Source organism: Seriola dumerili, unplaced genomic scaffold (assembly GCF_002260705.1).
Source record: "Seriola dumerili isolate Sdu_G_001 unplaced genomic scaffold, Sdu_1.0 BDQW01000449.1, whole genome shotgun sequence".
NCBI classification, from domain to species: domain Eukaryota; kingdom Metazoa; phylum Chordata; class Actinopteri; order Carangiformes; family Carangidae; genus Seriola; species Seriola dumerili.
The window spans coordinates 2,068,053-2,084,542 of record NW_019174704.1 but is presented as its reverse complement, the minus strand read 5'-3'; the positions used below and the strand labels follow the sequence as shown (position 1 = coordinate 2,084,542).

Genomic DNA, 16,490 nt, shown 5'->3' with positions numbered 1-16,490 from the left:
CCTTTTTGTCAGGCTAATTTAGCCAGATTTTAGCTGGGTCACATCGAATCATATCAGGCTTTGTTTTACAACTTTGTCCCAAACCTTCTGATGCTGTGAGCTGCCAAAAACACTGAAGATATTAAACAATATCTGGCATATGTAGTTTGTTTGCACATGAAAAATGACTAAATTATAGTCAACTGACTAAATTTGTGACCAACTGATGTTCTTCGGTGTACATCTTGTGTCATTTCCTTTCTGTACAAAATGGTAAAGTGCACTAATTATTTGAAGACCTGTTGCCAAAACAGCATTTTTTGAAGATTTGAATATAGTACATACTTTATAGTAACAGTTAGTTTGGATTTGGATATGACAAATGCCATGTAAAGCTAATAACTCATAGCAAAATCTCACCCACATTCTTGTAACGGCCAATATTCCCCATAAATTAGGGTCACTTCAATCAATAGATGATTTGATCTACAACCTACAAAAACACCAAAAATTGCAAACGAGAAAATGTTTGTGCCACAAAAGAAACAAGAAACATTAGTTTGCATCGATTCTGTAGAACATTATTCTCTCTAGGATCCATAGGTGATATTGCTGACACACATCACCATTAGCCACAGCCTGGCAGTTTGTGTGTGCTCCTCTGAGCTGAGCCAGATGTTTTTGTAGTTTCTTGCACTGGGAGAGAAAAATATTTTGTGTTGAATGTTTTTGAAGGTTCCAGAAATAATCACATAATCATGCAATTTTCATTTTGTACCAGAAGAGAGACTAACTCCGCTTGACCCTAGGTCATAATCAGATCTAATTTCGTTCAAATTGGTCTCTTGGTGTTTTGCAGGTGTGTAATTATATTTTCTTGAAAAGTGTTACAGATTCAAGTTCCCCAAATTGTGTATTATACTCAAATTAATATAAGTAATCACTGAAGTTTGCTAAAAGCAATTTTTCATGTTAGAAAAGTTCTTTGACAAGTGTGGAGTGGAGCTGTCCGAGGGATTGTGAGTTTGGTGAGAGATAAAAATATTTTGAAAGAATATTGGGATAAATTTCTACTGTGCTATCCATCCATGCGTTCATTAAGATTTTTTTTGTAGCCATTCAAAAGTAAACAGTGGGGTGAAAATTTATATTTTGACCTAGATCTAGAAACTAGACTTAGAAAATAGCAGCCCATGGTTGAATGAAGCTGGTGCATCTCAAAGGCCTCTCTCCAAATGCTTTATTTTAAAATGTGATGGCTAGCAGATGGCACTTTACTGTACCCGAGCACTGCACATTATAGGCATTTAGCTGACTGTTTACTGTAGTGTTATGGTAGCAATAGAAAGAAACCTTCGATTCTTGGACTGCCATTATCACAAACACCAATGGAAATCAAAATTAGGTTTTTAATTTATTTTCCTAAATAGTTTTAACAGCTTAAAGAATAAGTTCATATTTCTTCCCGTCTATCTATCCCATTTTAATACAACTCTCACATGCCCATGTGTACATTGAAACAGTTATTGGTTGATGTTATCATTGTTCAAGCCCATAGTGACTATAAAATGATGCCCTCCAAACGCCACTCTGCTGCAGAAGAGGACAGAGTCCTTAATAGACCCTTGGCCAATGCAAAAGTGAATAGCATTGCAAATATCGTCCATTCCTTCTGGCCTTGTATCCTCACCTTTTTAATTATATTAAATAATTTTTAATTTAATTATTGTGATTCAACTAAATAACTGGCTGGTTCAGTTTCTAATTTAAAAACCCTTCAAATCAATTTCTCTGAAACATACCTAAAGAAAATGAGTATAACATTTTCCCACAAAAAGGTAAGCAACTAAAAAAGTAGACAGTTAGGCTGCTGAAAGCTCTTCAGAATGCTTTAGGCACTGAACAATACGTAAAATTGTGATCAGAAAATTGGTAATTGTTAAGAAAGAAACGTGAAAGCTGAGAGATAGGGAGAAAGAGCAGCTGGGCTGTGAGTAGATGGCATTCAACTTTCAGCACATTTAGTCTGTTTATATAATACAAGTCCCTCATTGAACAAGTCTGATCTGAGCAAAGCTGCCTAAAGGCACACTGGATTTTAGAGTATGTCTCTTTAAGCTTTTTAATATGCTGGTCAAATAATGGCTTCCTCTTAGACTTTCTCCCTCTTGATGAATTTCAAAATGGACCATTCATTCCACACCACCAGTGCTCTGTTTTTTGTGTGTGTGTGCGTGTGTGTACGTGCACTTGTGTGTACTCATGTATGAAAGTGTGTGTGTGTGTGTGTGTGTGTGTGTGTGTGTGTGTGTGTGTGTGTGAGTGTGTGTGTGTGTGTGTGTGGGCCAATGCCAGGGGGCCAGGCAGCACATTAAGACAGTGACTGGCAGATCTCATTTGGTGTTTAATTTCACAAGGGTGAGCTCTCATCTATGAGGGCCCATTAGCCCCGGGCTAGCTAGTTGAATGATGTTGGTGTTTCCTTGTCAAATGATGTTTACACTGACAGGGCTTTTGCAGTTGGTTAGCAGTTGTCACTAAGTAAGTAACTAAGGTTATTTACTCAAGTGTAACCTGTATTTAATGCCTCTCGTTACCACCTCTCATTACTTGTTACTTCAATTTCAAAACCCTGTTATAAGCATTTGAGCATGAAGGTTTATTGTTGACCAGTCAGAAGCAGTATGTAAAGTCCACTTCAAACAGAGTATAACACACAGAATACAGAGTATAGTGAACATACAACATATGATGCAGTTATACAGTCAATATAGTAGCTACAGTGCAATACTATAACACTTACATGGGCAGTTCCTCCTGCATGCCTTGATGTTGATTAATTTAAGCACTTTTACCTGATAATACTTGTGTACCTTTACTTAAAGCTGCACTAATCAATATTTTCATATTGACATTGGGTCAGTAGGAATATGTGTCATGCTAAAAGGTTCATTCATAGTGATAAACCCTCCAAGAATTATCACCTGACTCTGCAGTTCTCCCCAGTGCTATGGAGCATTTAGTGTATTTTGGGGCACAGTTTTGGTTTTCTGGCTCACAGCTATGCTTTCATCAAGCTCATTTCCAGACGCAGCAGGCAGCTGTTTTCAGTGAAAAGGTTCTTATAAACTCACTGTATGCTACCTCCTCAGCACCAAATGGAAGACAGACAAAGGCAGCAACGAGCTGGTGAACATAGGATTTGTTAGCTAAAAAGCCAGATATTTTTCTCAGGAGTTGATGGAGGACAAAGAAAACAGCCAGAAGGAGGGTAAATATAGAAAGTATATAAATCAGGTGGCCAGAAGCCTGTGTATATTCTCATTTGTCCAGGTCATGGTATCCTAAAGGAGTTTTTTATCATTTGATATTTTGATAAAAAACTCCTTTAGGACAGGTGGCGAGAAACACTCGCCAAATGAATGCTGTCAATGTTGCTTCATGTGTCCTGCATGTGTAAATAGGTAATTGTTTGCATATTTATGTTCACCATGTCAGTATTGCATTTACAGGTTGGTCCACTACCCCCAGGTGTCCAAAATAATTGAATGTATAAATAAAATCAGTCAAAGTAGCCTTAAATAAAAGATTGTAACATTTACTTAGATCTAAATACTAGTGTTTTTTGTGACACTGTGACAGGTCAAAACAATAGCAAGATAATTTTTATAATTTTTCTCATTGGTGGTTACCTTTTATTACAATTGAAAAATTGTGAAAATGTATGTAAAATTAATTTTGATAAAATGTTTCAAACTTAATTTGATTGTTGAAAACTTTAATTGCACAAAGCAAAAATAGATATGTAAAGTAGAGAATAAAGTTTCAGCCAGAGCAGCAAGCAGGACCAGGGCATACCAGGTCAAGGTGAATCACAGCATGGTTGTAACATTCAATATTCTAGTGAAGAACTGTTGCAGACATTTAACACTATAAACACCTGCACTGCTTGAGATGCATTGCATGTTTTTGTGTCCTTGTTTCAGTTCAATTGGAAACTTTATGGCCCCCTTAGGGAAATTTGTTTTCAGACTGGTTCTGCAGTAAAGCACCCAATAAAGTGACATAATAAAGTATAAGACCATGGTAAAAAACAATAAACACATTACCTGAAAGTACAATGACACACATGACAAACTGCCGTGTCACATAGTCCAACCATTAAGACCTACATCAGCAGATAAGACCAGACGAGAGGTCAATGCTTTGATGGAATCCAATAAATATTTCTCATCAGTGCAAAATGCCAAGTTCTTCTAGAGGTCATCAGACACTATACACAAGGGACAGACACAATAGACACAATAACACAAACACAGGTGCAATGCAATACAAACCCGGAATGACAACTTGCAATAAATACTCCTTGTTTAAAGCTGATGATATTCATGTTTTGATGCCATTATTTCATAGAGTGCTGATAATTCAACTGTAGGTAGTTTGCGTTCTTAGTGTATTGGATTGCATTTTTATGTGGGGATGGACTTTATTCTGGTTGAAATGGATAGTTCTCTGGCTCATTCACTCCAAAGCAGCACCATTTAAAACACATTTTAATGTTTATATTGTGAAATGTTGAGGTGCAGCTGCTTGAGGTGATTTTTCTCTCCAGCTTTGTACACAACAGTACAGTCGTGATGCCTTGCGTATATTTTCCTAAAGATTTGCATGTGTTTCTGTGTGTGTATGTGTGTGTGTGTGTGTCTGTGTGTGAGTGAATGTGTATATGTAACAGAAGTGAAATTGATCTTCTGAGTTTATATTTTAAGCCTCCATGCCACACTCCACCATTTGTGACGACTTCAGAGGCTTGTCTCTTTGTTGACATCAAAAGATTTTCTGTGTCCTTTGTAATAGATAATTATCCCCATCAGTGTGGGCTTTGATGTTTATGTAGCTGTATTATGCCATGTACGTGTGTGTGTGTGTGTTCGTACACGATGAGTGTATGTGAGTGTACAGTATTTGTTCCATTGTGTGTGCATGTGTGCATGCATTAACATCATTCCACCTATTCGTCGCTGGATGTACTGAAAACACTCTTGAAATATAGATATGTATAAACAGGTTTTACTAATTCTTCCTGGAAATATAGAAAAATGAAACAGTATCTTTTAAAGATGCTTCTAATATCAAGTTATTGGCAACACATTTTAGCCTATCCATATTTTCCCTCATTGGGCCAAGACGTCTTCTTTTTGTCAGGTCATGCCTGGAAAATTCTACTCCCTCTTAGCACTCTGATTTGGGGAAATTTGCTCTCCTCTGTCTTGCCTATCTAGCAGACCTGTTTTTTTATTTGAACAAAATCTATACACTGTGATGATTGCAATGACATATAGTCTTGAACAATTGATGTGCTTATTTGATCTCAACTCATTTGTCTTTAACTCCACTGTCGAGACCACTATGAGGTTTATGCTGGTGTATTGTTAGACCCCCAGTTAAATCCAAGTAAATGAAGGCATCAGAAGGCATTTGCATGATAGGTTTATCTAATAATATTACACCATGCAAAGAAGATTATGTCTCAGCCTCACTGTGCTCAGGTACAGTATAGACAATTAAACTGCCCTATTCCCTTCAAACCCACATGAATATGAAGAGGACTACAGACCTGTGTTTTTTTGGAAACTGCATTTGGTACAACAGAGTGAGTCTAAGGACTTTGTGTGCATTGTGTTTTTACTTTCCCATTCAGGTAGACACTCATGGGCAACCTGGGTGTTTGGGCTGTGGCTGTGGCCACTCTGCTGGGAACCTCAGGGTGCTGGCTGGCTGAAGGGCACAAGGGGAGCAGGCGAGGCAGCATGGATAAAGCCAGCATGTCACATACCTCCTCCCAGGAACCACACTCCATGGTAAATATCCTGTGCAACTCACATACACACACACACGCACACACGCACACAGGCACACAGGCACACTGACTGTACTGCTTCCCAGCTTCACTATCTATCCAAGCAAGAGAAACACTTATGGGGATATAAATCAATCATCATCAAATCAGGATCGTGCAGAAAAAGTGAGTAAAAATTTAGTGTATATAGTTTAGTCTCTGTGAAACAGTGCAGCCTTGACTCGACATTTCCTGTGGCACAGGAGCTTGCGCGTTGCAGTCTATGCATATGCCCATTATAGTTTATAATTTGAATACCATGACGAGCAAACACTCTAAATGCTACTTTGAGGTGTAAACACAAACAAAACTATGTCTTCTCCCATTTCACTCAAATATGGTACATCAATCCATAATATGGACAGTTAAGCAGTGCTACTCCAAACACATCCAAAAGATGACGACAAATCACTCTGAAACTGATAAATTACCACTTTAATGACCCTTAATGTTTTTGGCATAACTGAATATTTCCCTGTCCCGGGAGATTTGCTATTGACCGGAGTGTTTTCATACTGAGGAATTACTTTTTATCTGTCAATAACATACATGTGGGTGTCAGGTAGAGATGTGCGGTTCTGATTTGCTGAATTAATTGAGAAGACGTCAGGTCTGTCAATTCAGGTTGTACAATGAATCTGATTGGTCTACTTTGCCAACCTGGGCGGCTACCTAGCTCAGCGATCCCAAACACCGTGGGTGAAGTTGTCCGTTAAACCGTTTCGTTCTACGTTAGTGACGAACTTTACAAAAACTAGCCGCTAAATTCTTCTACCATCGTTAAATAAGTCGTATTTGAGTTTGTTTAAACCGCATGTGAGTTGGATAAAATCGGCAAAATGCATTTTCTGATGAAAGTGCGCTCGTCAATGGACTACAAATGCCTTCTTACTAACTAGCGTACAGGAGACCCGGTAAGTTGCTTGATTAATTAAGGTCTCAGCCCTAAAATAAGATGTCAATGTCGCCAGTCACAAGTGCTATGACGTTAGAAACTTCTAAAGCTAAATTTCTCATAAATGCTGAAAATTCAAACGTTAGTACTAGATAGGTTTTTCTATTCCAAGCATTAAATATATCATTTAAACTAACCACTCCCTGGCTAGTTAGGACCTTCCTCTATCTATAAATCAATATGAGTGATATATGACACATATATTGATAAAGCTGTGGCCTCTGATTTGAGAAGTGCCATGTTAAAGCCCAGTGCCATAACGCACAGCTGTACACCGTTTCGGTGACAAATCAAACAGGTGCAGTAATGGCTCTGTTGTTCAAGTAGATGGGATTGCACTGGCTCAGGTCTGTGCGTCACTGCCTGCACTAAGGTGCAAATGCTGTTTTTACTACTTCAACACTATTTCACAAGTGAAACTGAAATGATGATGGCTAATGTTTGCTTCATCAACATTTTTATTGTATTTTTTAAAATTAAAATCTGCACTGTGTACATGCATACAGCGCTATTAGTAAATATGCTCTTATTTAGACTTAAAATGTATCAAAGTGTCAAAAATATTAGTGATGAAACGGTCAGCTTCAGACATAAACCGTTATTTAATTTTGTCAAGCTAATTTTGTGTTTAGAAATACAACCAACAGGTATTGCCCACAGTATGGCCACCATAGGGATATTTAAGTCATACAAAAGGAAACAAACCTATGGAAAACCTTCAAAGAGAAGTTGCTGAGTGTAAATTACTACAGCAAATTTAATATTATGTATACTGTCTCTGTAACGATTTTGATGTAGCCCTGTTGCCATTATTTGCTGACTTGTGGAAGATTAGAGCTGTACCGTTATGTGTGATGAAGGACCTCTGTTTTATCTGTGAAGCAGCTGAGAGGATAGGGGGACAGGACTGCTTAGCTATCTTGCAGTGTGATGCAGAAATCTTTACTTCTTGTCTTTCTCTTCCTCTCTATCTCTCTGCTCACTTCTGAAGAGAAGAGGGAATTGACATGAAGAGAAATGGGAAGACAGTGAGGATGAGAGGTTAACGAATTACTCACAAGGACATTGTTTGGTCATGCTAGCTGAAAAAGAGAGTCTATTAGTACAGTGAATTCAATAGTCCCTTCCTAGATTTTTAGTGTGTTCCAAAATTTAGTTTCCACTCTGGAGAAGAAGTTTGCAAAGTGACATTTGTCAGTGGTGGTTTAGTTGATAATAGACAGAGCTAGCTGGCAGTCTTTGAATAGGTTTGTAGCTGTGCTAACTTGTATTTTCTAGCAGTAGTCATACACAAAGAAAATGAAAAGACCTATTGAAACCTTTAATACTCAATTCAAATGTATTATGATTAAATTTTTGTGAGTCTGCTTTTTCAGCTAGTGGTCAAGGCCAACACTGTTATTATTGTATAAGTAGAATATTGTGGTAGAAGATTATCAGATGAAAGTAAATTTAAACTTTATCGTGAGTACATACAAAGACTGAATATGTTTAAATTAAACATCAGTTAACAGATTTCATGTACTTAAAAGAGTAAGTACATCCCCAGATTGTGTTAGGATCCTCACTTCTAGCTTTTTTACAAAATGAAACAGGATTGAGGGGAAGGTGGGTTGCAAACGTCTGTGTGAGGCAGGGCCCAGTGGCTATTTAGTGTGTGTAGTCTACGATGCGAGAGGTACGGTGACAAGAGGGACACTGACACTAACCGCTCAGTGTAGGCATTTACAATGATGCACATGCCTGCAGTGGCTGTTAGCCACTGGGAGCTCTAAGAGTCTACAGTAGAAAAGCACAGATGTTGGTGGTTTGGTCTTTGAGAGTCGCTGTGTGGGAACCTGTGTTGTAATGTAGGGGTCGACTGATATGTTTTTTTTTTTTTCAGGGCTGACAGATACCGATATTAGTAATCAAATCATTTGATTTGATATTTATAACCGATATACATTTGCAGTTTTAACTAGATGTGCCTAAACTGAGTGGACATTTGTAATTATTATCCGTAAGCACAGACTGAGAAGTGCTTGACTGGAATTTAGCAGTAAAGATGTTCTCATTTCTGGCTGTCAGAGTTTTTGTGTTACTCGTAGCGTTTTTTGCTAGTTAATGTTGCTATTTTCTTCATTAAAGCAGTTAACTACCTGTAGCACATTTAAAATTACACTACTTCTGCTCAAGCGCTCATAGCTGTCTCTTTATTTTAGCTCCTTTCTCGCTAATTCCACAGTTTTTTTTAGGAGAGTGGGTCTCCTGTTGTGTGGGAAGGAGTGGTTACTGTTCTTTGGCCCTACATGTCTTGAGATGCTCAGGATATATCAACGTGCTCATGTGTTGTTTGTGGCAGGAGGGAATAAAAATCTCTTGTTAATGTCTGAAGTATTTCTCTGCAACTATCTGTGAAAGCTTGTCAACATGACTAGCTATTTGTTATGAGCCAGGCTGAATTAGATTAGAAGTGGAGGTCTCTCAAGCAAGGTTCAGAACCATAGTTCTGGGAAGGTAACGGTATAAAGCCATTCAAAACTGGCAAGTAATGAATGGAAAACAGCAATTATTAAACCTTGAAAATCACAAATGAACTCTCCTCTTCAAACTCTAATCCCAAATGGTGTGAAATTTGAAAAGGAGAGTGGATCATGATCAGTAGACTTCATCAGTTTTTGTACTCCTTCATAACATGTCTCAGTACTGATATTTTTATGCATGAAACTGGACAAAATTATATTTTGTGTGTCTCGTTGTGATAATATATACAGGTTTACCACTCAAGAAACAGTGTTCGGTGTAGTCTGATCTATTGTTTGTTCATCCATTTACAACAGTTTTTAGATAATTGCTTAAACACTTATGGGAAAGTTTCTGTATGAGTTCACCTGAGTTTGCCTAGACTAGACATTTGTGGGTTAAAGAGAAAAAAGACAAGCCCTGCGAGCAAACTGGTCCTTGGCAGCAAGAATGGACCCTTTAACAAATGTTGTCTGCATTACAGAAACATAAAGCCCTAACAGATTGTCAAAAAGACATAGGCACAGACAGACACATACCACACAGCCCCGCGGTCGTCCTAATTCTTTGTGAAATGAAGCATGTAAACCCCCTGGTCTGTTCTAAGTCTGACTCACTTTGGGCTTTGCCAAGTTGGCAGTCGACTGTAGAGTGTCGTTTTGCCCTAGTGGTTCTCTCTCCTGAGATCTCTTGATGCCCTCCCCCCAACCTCCCTGCCCCCCTGCCAGAACCTGAACTTAAAATAGCTGTCAATTGATGCCAGAATTTAAAGTCGACCCTGGAGTGAATCATGCAAATTCGTAAATACACATGATTATGCAGGATGCATTATGAAAGCCTTTGGGAATGAATAAGTAGTGCCAGATTTCTTTTTTTTTTTTATGACTAAAATTCCCCCAAAACAATACAAAACATGTAAACGGCGGAAGAATAGATTCTGTTAGGGGTCTAACAAACTGAAAAATGAAGAGTGAGAAATGAAGCAAAAAATAAAAGTCTAGATGAAAGCTTTTTGACTTCTTGTTAACTTCCTGGGGAAAATATTGGCTCCTTGTAGAGCAACCAAGTTCCTTGAAGTGTGCTGACAAATCCACGCAGGGTTGGTGACAGCTTTGGTACAATTACAGGATTTGACCAGAATATTGACAGGACACTTAGGGCAGACAACATGAATTCTGTCTGTTCAAGGCCTCAAAGTTGAAAAATAATATCATAATGGGTAAAGGGCAAGATAATGATAACAAAATAACCCAATTTCTTTAACAATAGATATAGCGTTATTTGGAGTAAAATAAGTATAATAGTCACACCTATGTGTAAACACTGTCTTAACATTGAACTGACTGGTTGTACAGGTGTAGATGGGACTGATGTAGTATGACGGATGCTGCAGCAGTCTTGATTCTTTGCTGTGTTGGTGGTAGTAGGTGTCACAGCATACTTGCACCCAACACTGATGAGCATGTAGGGTTTATATGCTGCATATTTGGTATGATATGGTTTCGGGAGTGGCCTCTATGAAGAGGAAAAAGAGTGGAGTGGTTAAATGATTTTTCAGGTACCACACTGGAAGAGGGGATGGTGCTCATTGGATAAAAGGTTTAGGAGTAAGAAGGTTGTGAATTGAATAAAAATGGAATAACTGCAGGAACAAAGAAAATGGGGGGGAAAAAATAGCCTTCTCTCCATGATGGCAGGTTCTTCTCTCGTATTTTAATTTTCAGCAGTGGGACTACCCCACTGAATTTACATTTTGATTATGACTTGTGCACATAAAGCTTTACTTTTTATTACTTTGCAGTGTCTGGAGGGTTAGCTCACAGTTTCCAGGGTGTTTCTTGATAATTTGTGCTTAAACCTCTAGAAAGCCTTTCAGGTAGACAGAACATAATGCGATGGTTACTACAATATGAGGAAATAATAATTTACATCTTTTGTGTGTGTGTGTGTGTGTGTGTGTGTGTGTGTAGCTACCGTAATGTGACACGTTTCTACTTGTAAGTGTTGGAGTACAGTGATGTGTAGTTTACATTGGGGCCATGACAGCCAAAAAATGTGGTAAAGGTAGCTATATTTAACTAATCATGATGGTTGTGGTTGGTGAAACAATACACTGTATAATCGAGGATTATTATTATATAACAACCACTAAAAATATGTTGTTTCAAGTTCATGAAGCAAACAGAAATTTGATGGAAAAATATATGACAATAGAGAAAAATGTAATGTGTTAAATTCCAAAGTATCCCTTAGTTTTTTTGTATGCACAATAAGTAGAAAAGAAGAAAAATTAAGGGGGAAGAGACAAGGAGTAGGTGGAGTAGAAAATATGAAATAGCATTCAGATAGTTTAGATGAGAGACATAATGGGGAGTTACTTAAGAAAGGGGGGGGAGGTAAAATTGCAATAGCCAGTGTGCGTAACATTACAAGTTTTTTAAATTTTTTTTTATTATTATTTATTTAATTTTTTTTGGTGTGACGTTTATTGAAAAGCATTTTTGTTTGTTGCCTTGTTGAGGCATAAATGTTATACCATGTTGGTTGCAGAGACTATCAAGCAGTTGTTTCAAAAACAAAATGATGGTTTTGGAACCGAAGCAGAGCTCTATTCGATTTATTTAGTATTGAAGCTTAAACTAAATAAAACCCTTGAACTTGGGGTGCCCTGTGGAGATTCCTTGTAAACAAACAAGTTATGTTTAGACTCAGCTCAGTGTTACTGACCTAACAAACTGTCTAACAAACATGTTGAATGAGTTTCCTACCTCATCAATGATATAAATGCATCAGTGATTATCGATCAGTAGGAAAAAAAATATTGTGATAATATTTTTGGCCATATGCCCCAGCCCTAGTCCACAGTCTTTTTTTATTTCAAATGCCCGTACAGCATTTTGGATAATAATGACTTTCCCCGGCACCAGCGTTGCAGCAGGTTGGTTGTTATCCAGAGGTTGTTAATGACTGCTGGAAACACAAAGTAAACAACACAGCACTCCCCTTTTTTTCCCTTTTACACCTTTGTAATCGAGAACACACATTTAACATTTAACCATTAATATTGGTCAGTAAATTAACTTTCATTTCAATATTTTGGAAGAAGACTGTAAGATGCTCCAAGTCAATGAGTTAATGCAGTAAACTTAAGTAAAGAACTTAAATAATTCAAATTGCAAAAATGCTGCATTTTCTCTGACATCTTTGCCTGCTTTATCTGTTAGTCAGGCAGTGACCCTCGTCAAGACCAGTTATCTTTACTTTCAGTTATGTTTCATTTGCGGTTGAGTGGGTGTAGGACATGAGTTAGTCCTTTACTGTACCGGAGAAAGAGCCAAAATGTAGAGCCCTCATGTCTTTTTATTGACTCAAGAAATGTTATGAATTGAGAAGTGTTTGTGAATGGAATCTTGACATCAAGAATTGGTATCAAATTGTGAGATTGCCAAAGATTTCCATCCAGAGTAATACTCTATATAGAACTATATATGATAAAATGACGCAACCAAATAAATAAAACTGCATAGACTAGGTGTCTTGTAACTTTACTGTTTCCACTCTTATGAAATCAACAGTTAGATTTACATTTAAGTTGTATTTACTCTGTTAAAACTGCATTCACTTTTGAGGTTAATTATGAAATTATGTAGGTGGTTAGCGCATTGAAATGCTATATCGCATAGGGTATACAAATGTAAAATTTTTGGAAGCTGTTGTTTCAAAGACAGATTGGGTCAATGAGTATCACTTGAATATAAAACCACTCTAGATAATGATGCAGAGAAAAAAAACAAAAAAATTTGTTAGGCTTTAGTTCTATTTAGGATTCATCTAAATTATGTCTGCAAAAGTATTACCACTTACATACACTGCCAATGTTCTTTTTTTTGTTGGGCTCCTTATCATTTAAAAGCTCATTAAGTAGCTTGTTGGTACACTGATGAATCACTGTTAGATAAGACAGGTCCCTTCTTTCTAAGTAACAGCCATCAGGGAATAATTATTGAATGTGTATAGATGAACTCTTGTTAGCACAGATGTGTATAGATTCAGCTTCCTTTACCTCGTCTGCCCTCTTTGTCCTAATCAGGCAGTATCTTTCAAAGGTCAAAGTATCAATATGCTCTTTGTATGAGACTTAAACTGAGGCTGCTTAACAAATATATTGAAGCTGCAACGCCGGGTTGGCATATAGGCAGCTAATTCTAGCAGAGCGTTTTGTTGTTGACTGGAATTAAGAGCCAGAGAGAGATGGAGAGAGAGAAACTGGGTACATACAAACATATGGGTCCTTGAATGAAAAGTGCCTGCATAGCAACGCACATAAGAGAGTGAGGAAAAGGCATATTCAAGCAGACTTTGTAACAGCCACAGCTTGGCTTGAATTGCCCTCCTGTTGAAACACATTCACACAAAATGTCTCTGTGGCAGCAGTGTCAGATTCTTGTTTAATGTGGGTGTTTAATGGCATTCAAGACGGAGGCATGTAGTACTCAGATGGTAGGTGGCCATTGCATGACCACTGTTATGTAGTAATACTACATTCTGAGTGGTCTAATCTGTCCTGAGAATAATATATGACATGCCTAACACATGCAGTATGTCATAAGCTTGGAAATAAGGAGCAAAAACAGGCTCAGAGTCGAGAGGTTAAAACATATTGAATGTTTGTCTTCCCTATATGCATATCTCTCAGCAGTTCTCATAATCTTAACACAATCCTATCTGCTGGGCAAGCGTTGTAGAAAAAGAGCCACTAAATCAGCATCTATCACACAGAGGAAATATGTTAGAGAAAAGCATCAGATCCCCGCCTAATTAAGACCCAGTGGGTTTGCCCTATTTGCTCAAATGAAATTCTGTTGGTAGTTATTTACATTTCTCCACCCACTGAACTTGATAGATACCACTTAAGAGAAGAATACAAACTGCCTCCTAATCAACTATATGTGAGTGTTAGTATTTACTTTGCCTTATCAAGTGACATTGCAGTACTTGCCGTCAGTTACTAATACATGTATAAAGGAGGATGGCAAAACAAACCCCGGAAAATCATGGTAAAGAAGGGACAGTATTTTTAGAAAGAAGCACTCAGCCTTTCTTTCACCCCTATGCTTGGTTTGATTCTCTAATCAATTGATCAAACAGCAGCACTCGAGATGATGGAAGGCGGTGCTGATGAGTACTCTCAATTTTATCCCACCATCATGAGGAAGCACGTCTGCAATTAAGATGGACAGATGGCAGAAAGAGAGAGGGATAGAGATGTAGAGACAAAAGAGGAGGCAATGACAAGAGGCACTGAAACTGCTGGGTTTCTCGTGAGGCTCTGAGTCTCCTGGGAAGCCATGAAGGCCTTGCAGACACACGTTTCATCACTGAGCCTCATTACCGGTGACATCTTCACTGAGGGACAAGACTGCAAAATGTCACAACACTTCAATTGTTGCCACGTATTGGCTTCTTCAGAACCAGTGTTGCAATGGAAGACCTGCTTCTGTTCTATTTTTAAACGGCATGTCGAGCCTTTGTCTTGCCTGTGTATGTTAAATTGCATTTTAAGTTCAGATACATGTATGCACAGCAATGTTACTGGTGCTGTAACATGCACAAGTGATCAGTAGCTGACAAGCACACAATGCACACCAACTTGTGCACACAAATGCACACATACAAACTAGGGATGGGTACGAGTTCTCAAGTACTCATTGTTGACGTCATTATTCGGGTAGTGTTTCACTACTCGCACTACATTAGTTCAGCTCAGTTGCCTTTACATGCACCATGGCAGCTGTGACTAGGGAAAGTGATGTCGTGACATACTTTGATGAAAAAAGATGGAAATAATGTTCAGTTCAATATATGTGGTGTTAAACTTGCATATCATGTTCTCCGACAGCCAAACACTAGGCTTGGTCATGGAGGTCCGTGTCTGACTGGAAACACAAGCTTAACATTCCACTTGTGTTTTCAGTCAGACACGGACCTCCCATATTTCTTTTTTACAGTAAAAAAATAAAAATAAATTAGACGTATTTGTGATTACTCGCAAATTATACACACACACACACACACACACACACACACACACACACACACACACACACACACACACACACATATATATAAAAGTTTTAAACACGTCGAAAAGCAGTATTTTCAGCTGCTTCCATCTACTGCAGTATGTTTTACACAACCAGAATGCGCTTCTTAAGCTAATAGCTGATATGAAGCCAATTGTTTTGTTGCACTGTCATAAGCGCATAGTTGAGGTTTATGACAGTTGGTAATGTGAATCCTTGTGCATGAGTAGAGTAAAGGCGTTTAAAACTTTATCATGGCAGTGTAACCAAACTTTAAGAAGCAGTGTTTTATCAGTTTTGACTTGTGACCCTACACATGCTGGTTCTATTTCCCAGTGACAATTCAAAGTGAAGTTATGGCTTTCTCCCCATTCATTTCGATAGGGGCCTGGTGTTGTTGGCCTGAAATGCCCGAGGGCGTTGCCAAGATGGCTACCGAGTGGCGGGGCTTGCCTATAAGGACTTGTGCCTGCAGTGTGTGTGTGTGTGTGTGTGTGTGTGTGTGTGTGTGTGTGTGTGTGTGTGTGTGTGTGTGTGTGTACACATTCGAGAAAGAGAGTGACAGAGAGGAAGATGGAAGTGGGACTAGTAATCGCAGCCTATTGCACACTGTGTTTCAGTAAGTTATAACTTACAGAACACTGCTATGTCACTTTTATACACACACACACACACACACACACACACACACACACACACACACACACACACTACCCCCTCTAGGGTTGCGATGAAGTTACATTTAGTTTTGATAAATTTGAAACAGCATGTCAATATCATTCTCAGAAAGAGGACTGATATAGAGTTTGACATCCTGATAAACATTCCAGTACAATATGCTGACACCTGACATTATGCAGGCTGTTGGCAAGTGTATTTCCAAATGGGTGATTGAATTGACTGTGGGATCTGATTTGTAAAGGTCTTCTCGTTTCTCTGCTGTCATCCACCATACATTCTCTTTCACCACCTCTATGTCTCTCTTTTTCATTCTCTGTCCATCTGTTCACCTTTGTTTTCTGTTGTCATCTTTCTCTGAGCCCAGAAAAGAGGAAAAGGCTCACTAACG

The 16,490-nt window shown here is 38.3% G+C and overlaps 1 protein-coding gene across 1 annotated transcript in view; it reads left to right on the top strand.

Annotated features, from left to right (window-relative positions):
* Positions 1 to 5,690: 5,690 nt before the first annotated feature.
* Positions 5,691 to 16,490, top strand: part of fstl4 (follistatin like 4) — a 196,909-nt gene continuing 186,109 nt past the window's right edge. The window contains exons 1-2 of the mRNA XM_022762535.1: positions 5,691 to 5,840; positions 10,864 to 10,879. Coding sequence (XP_022618256.1) covers positions 5,691 to 5,840; positions 10,864 to 10,879 — 166 coding nt within the window. The remainder of the gene's footprint in view (positions 5,841 to 10,863; positions 10,880 to 16,490) is intronic.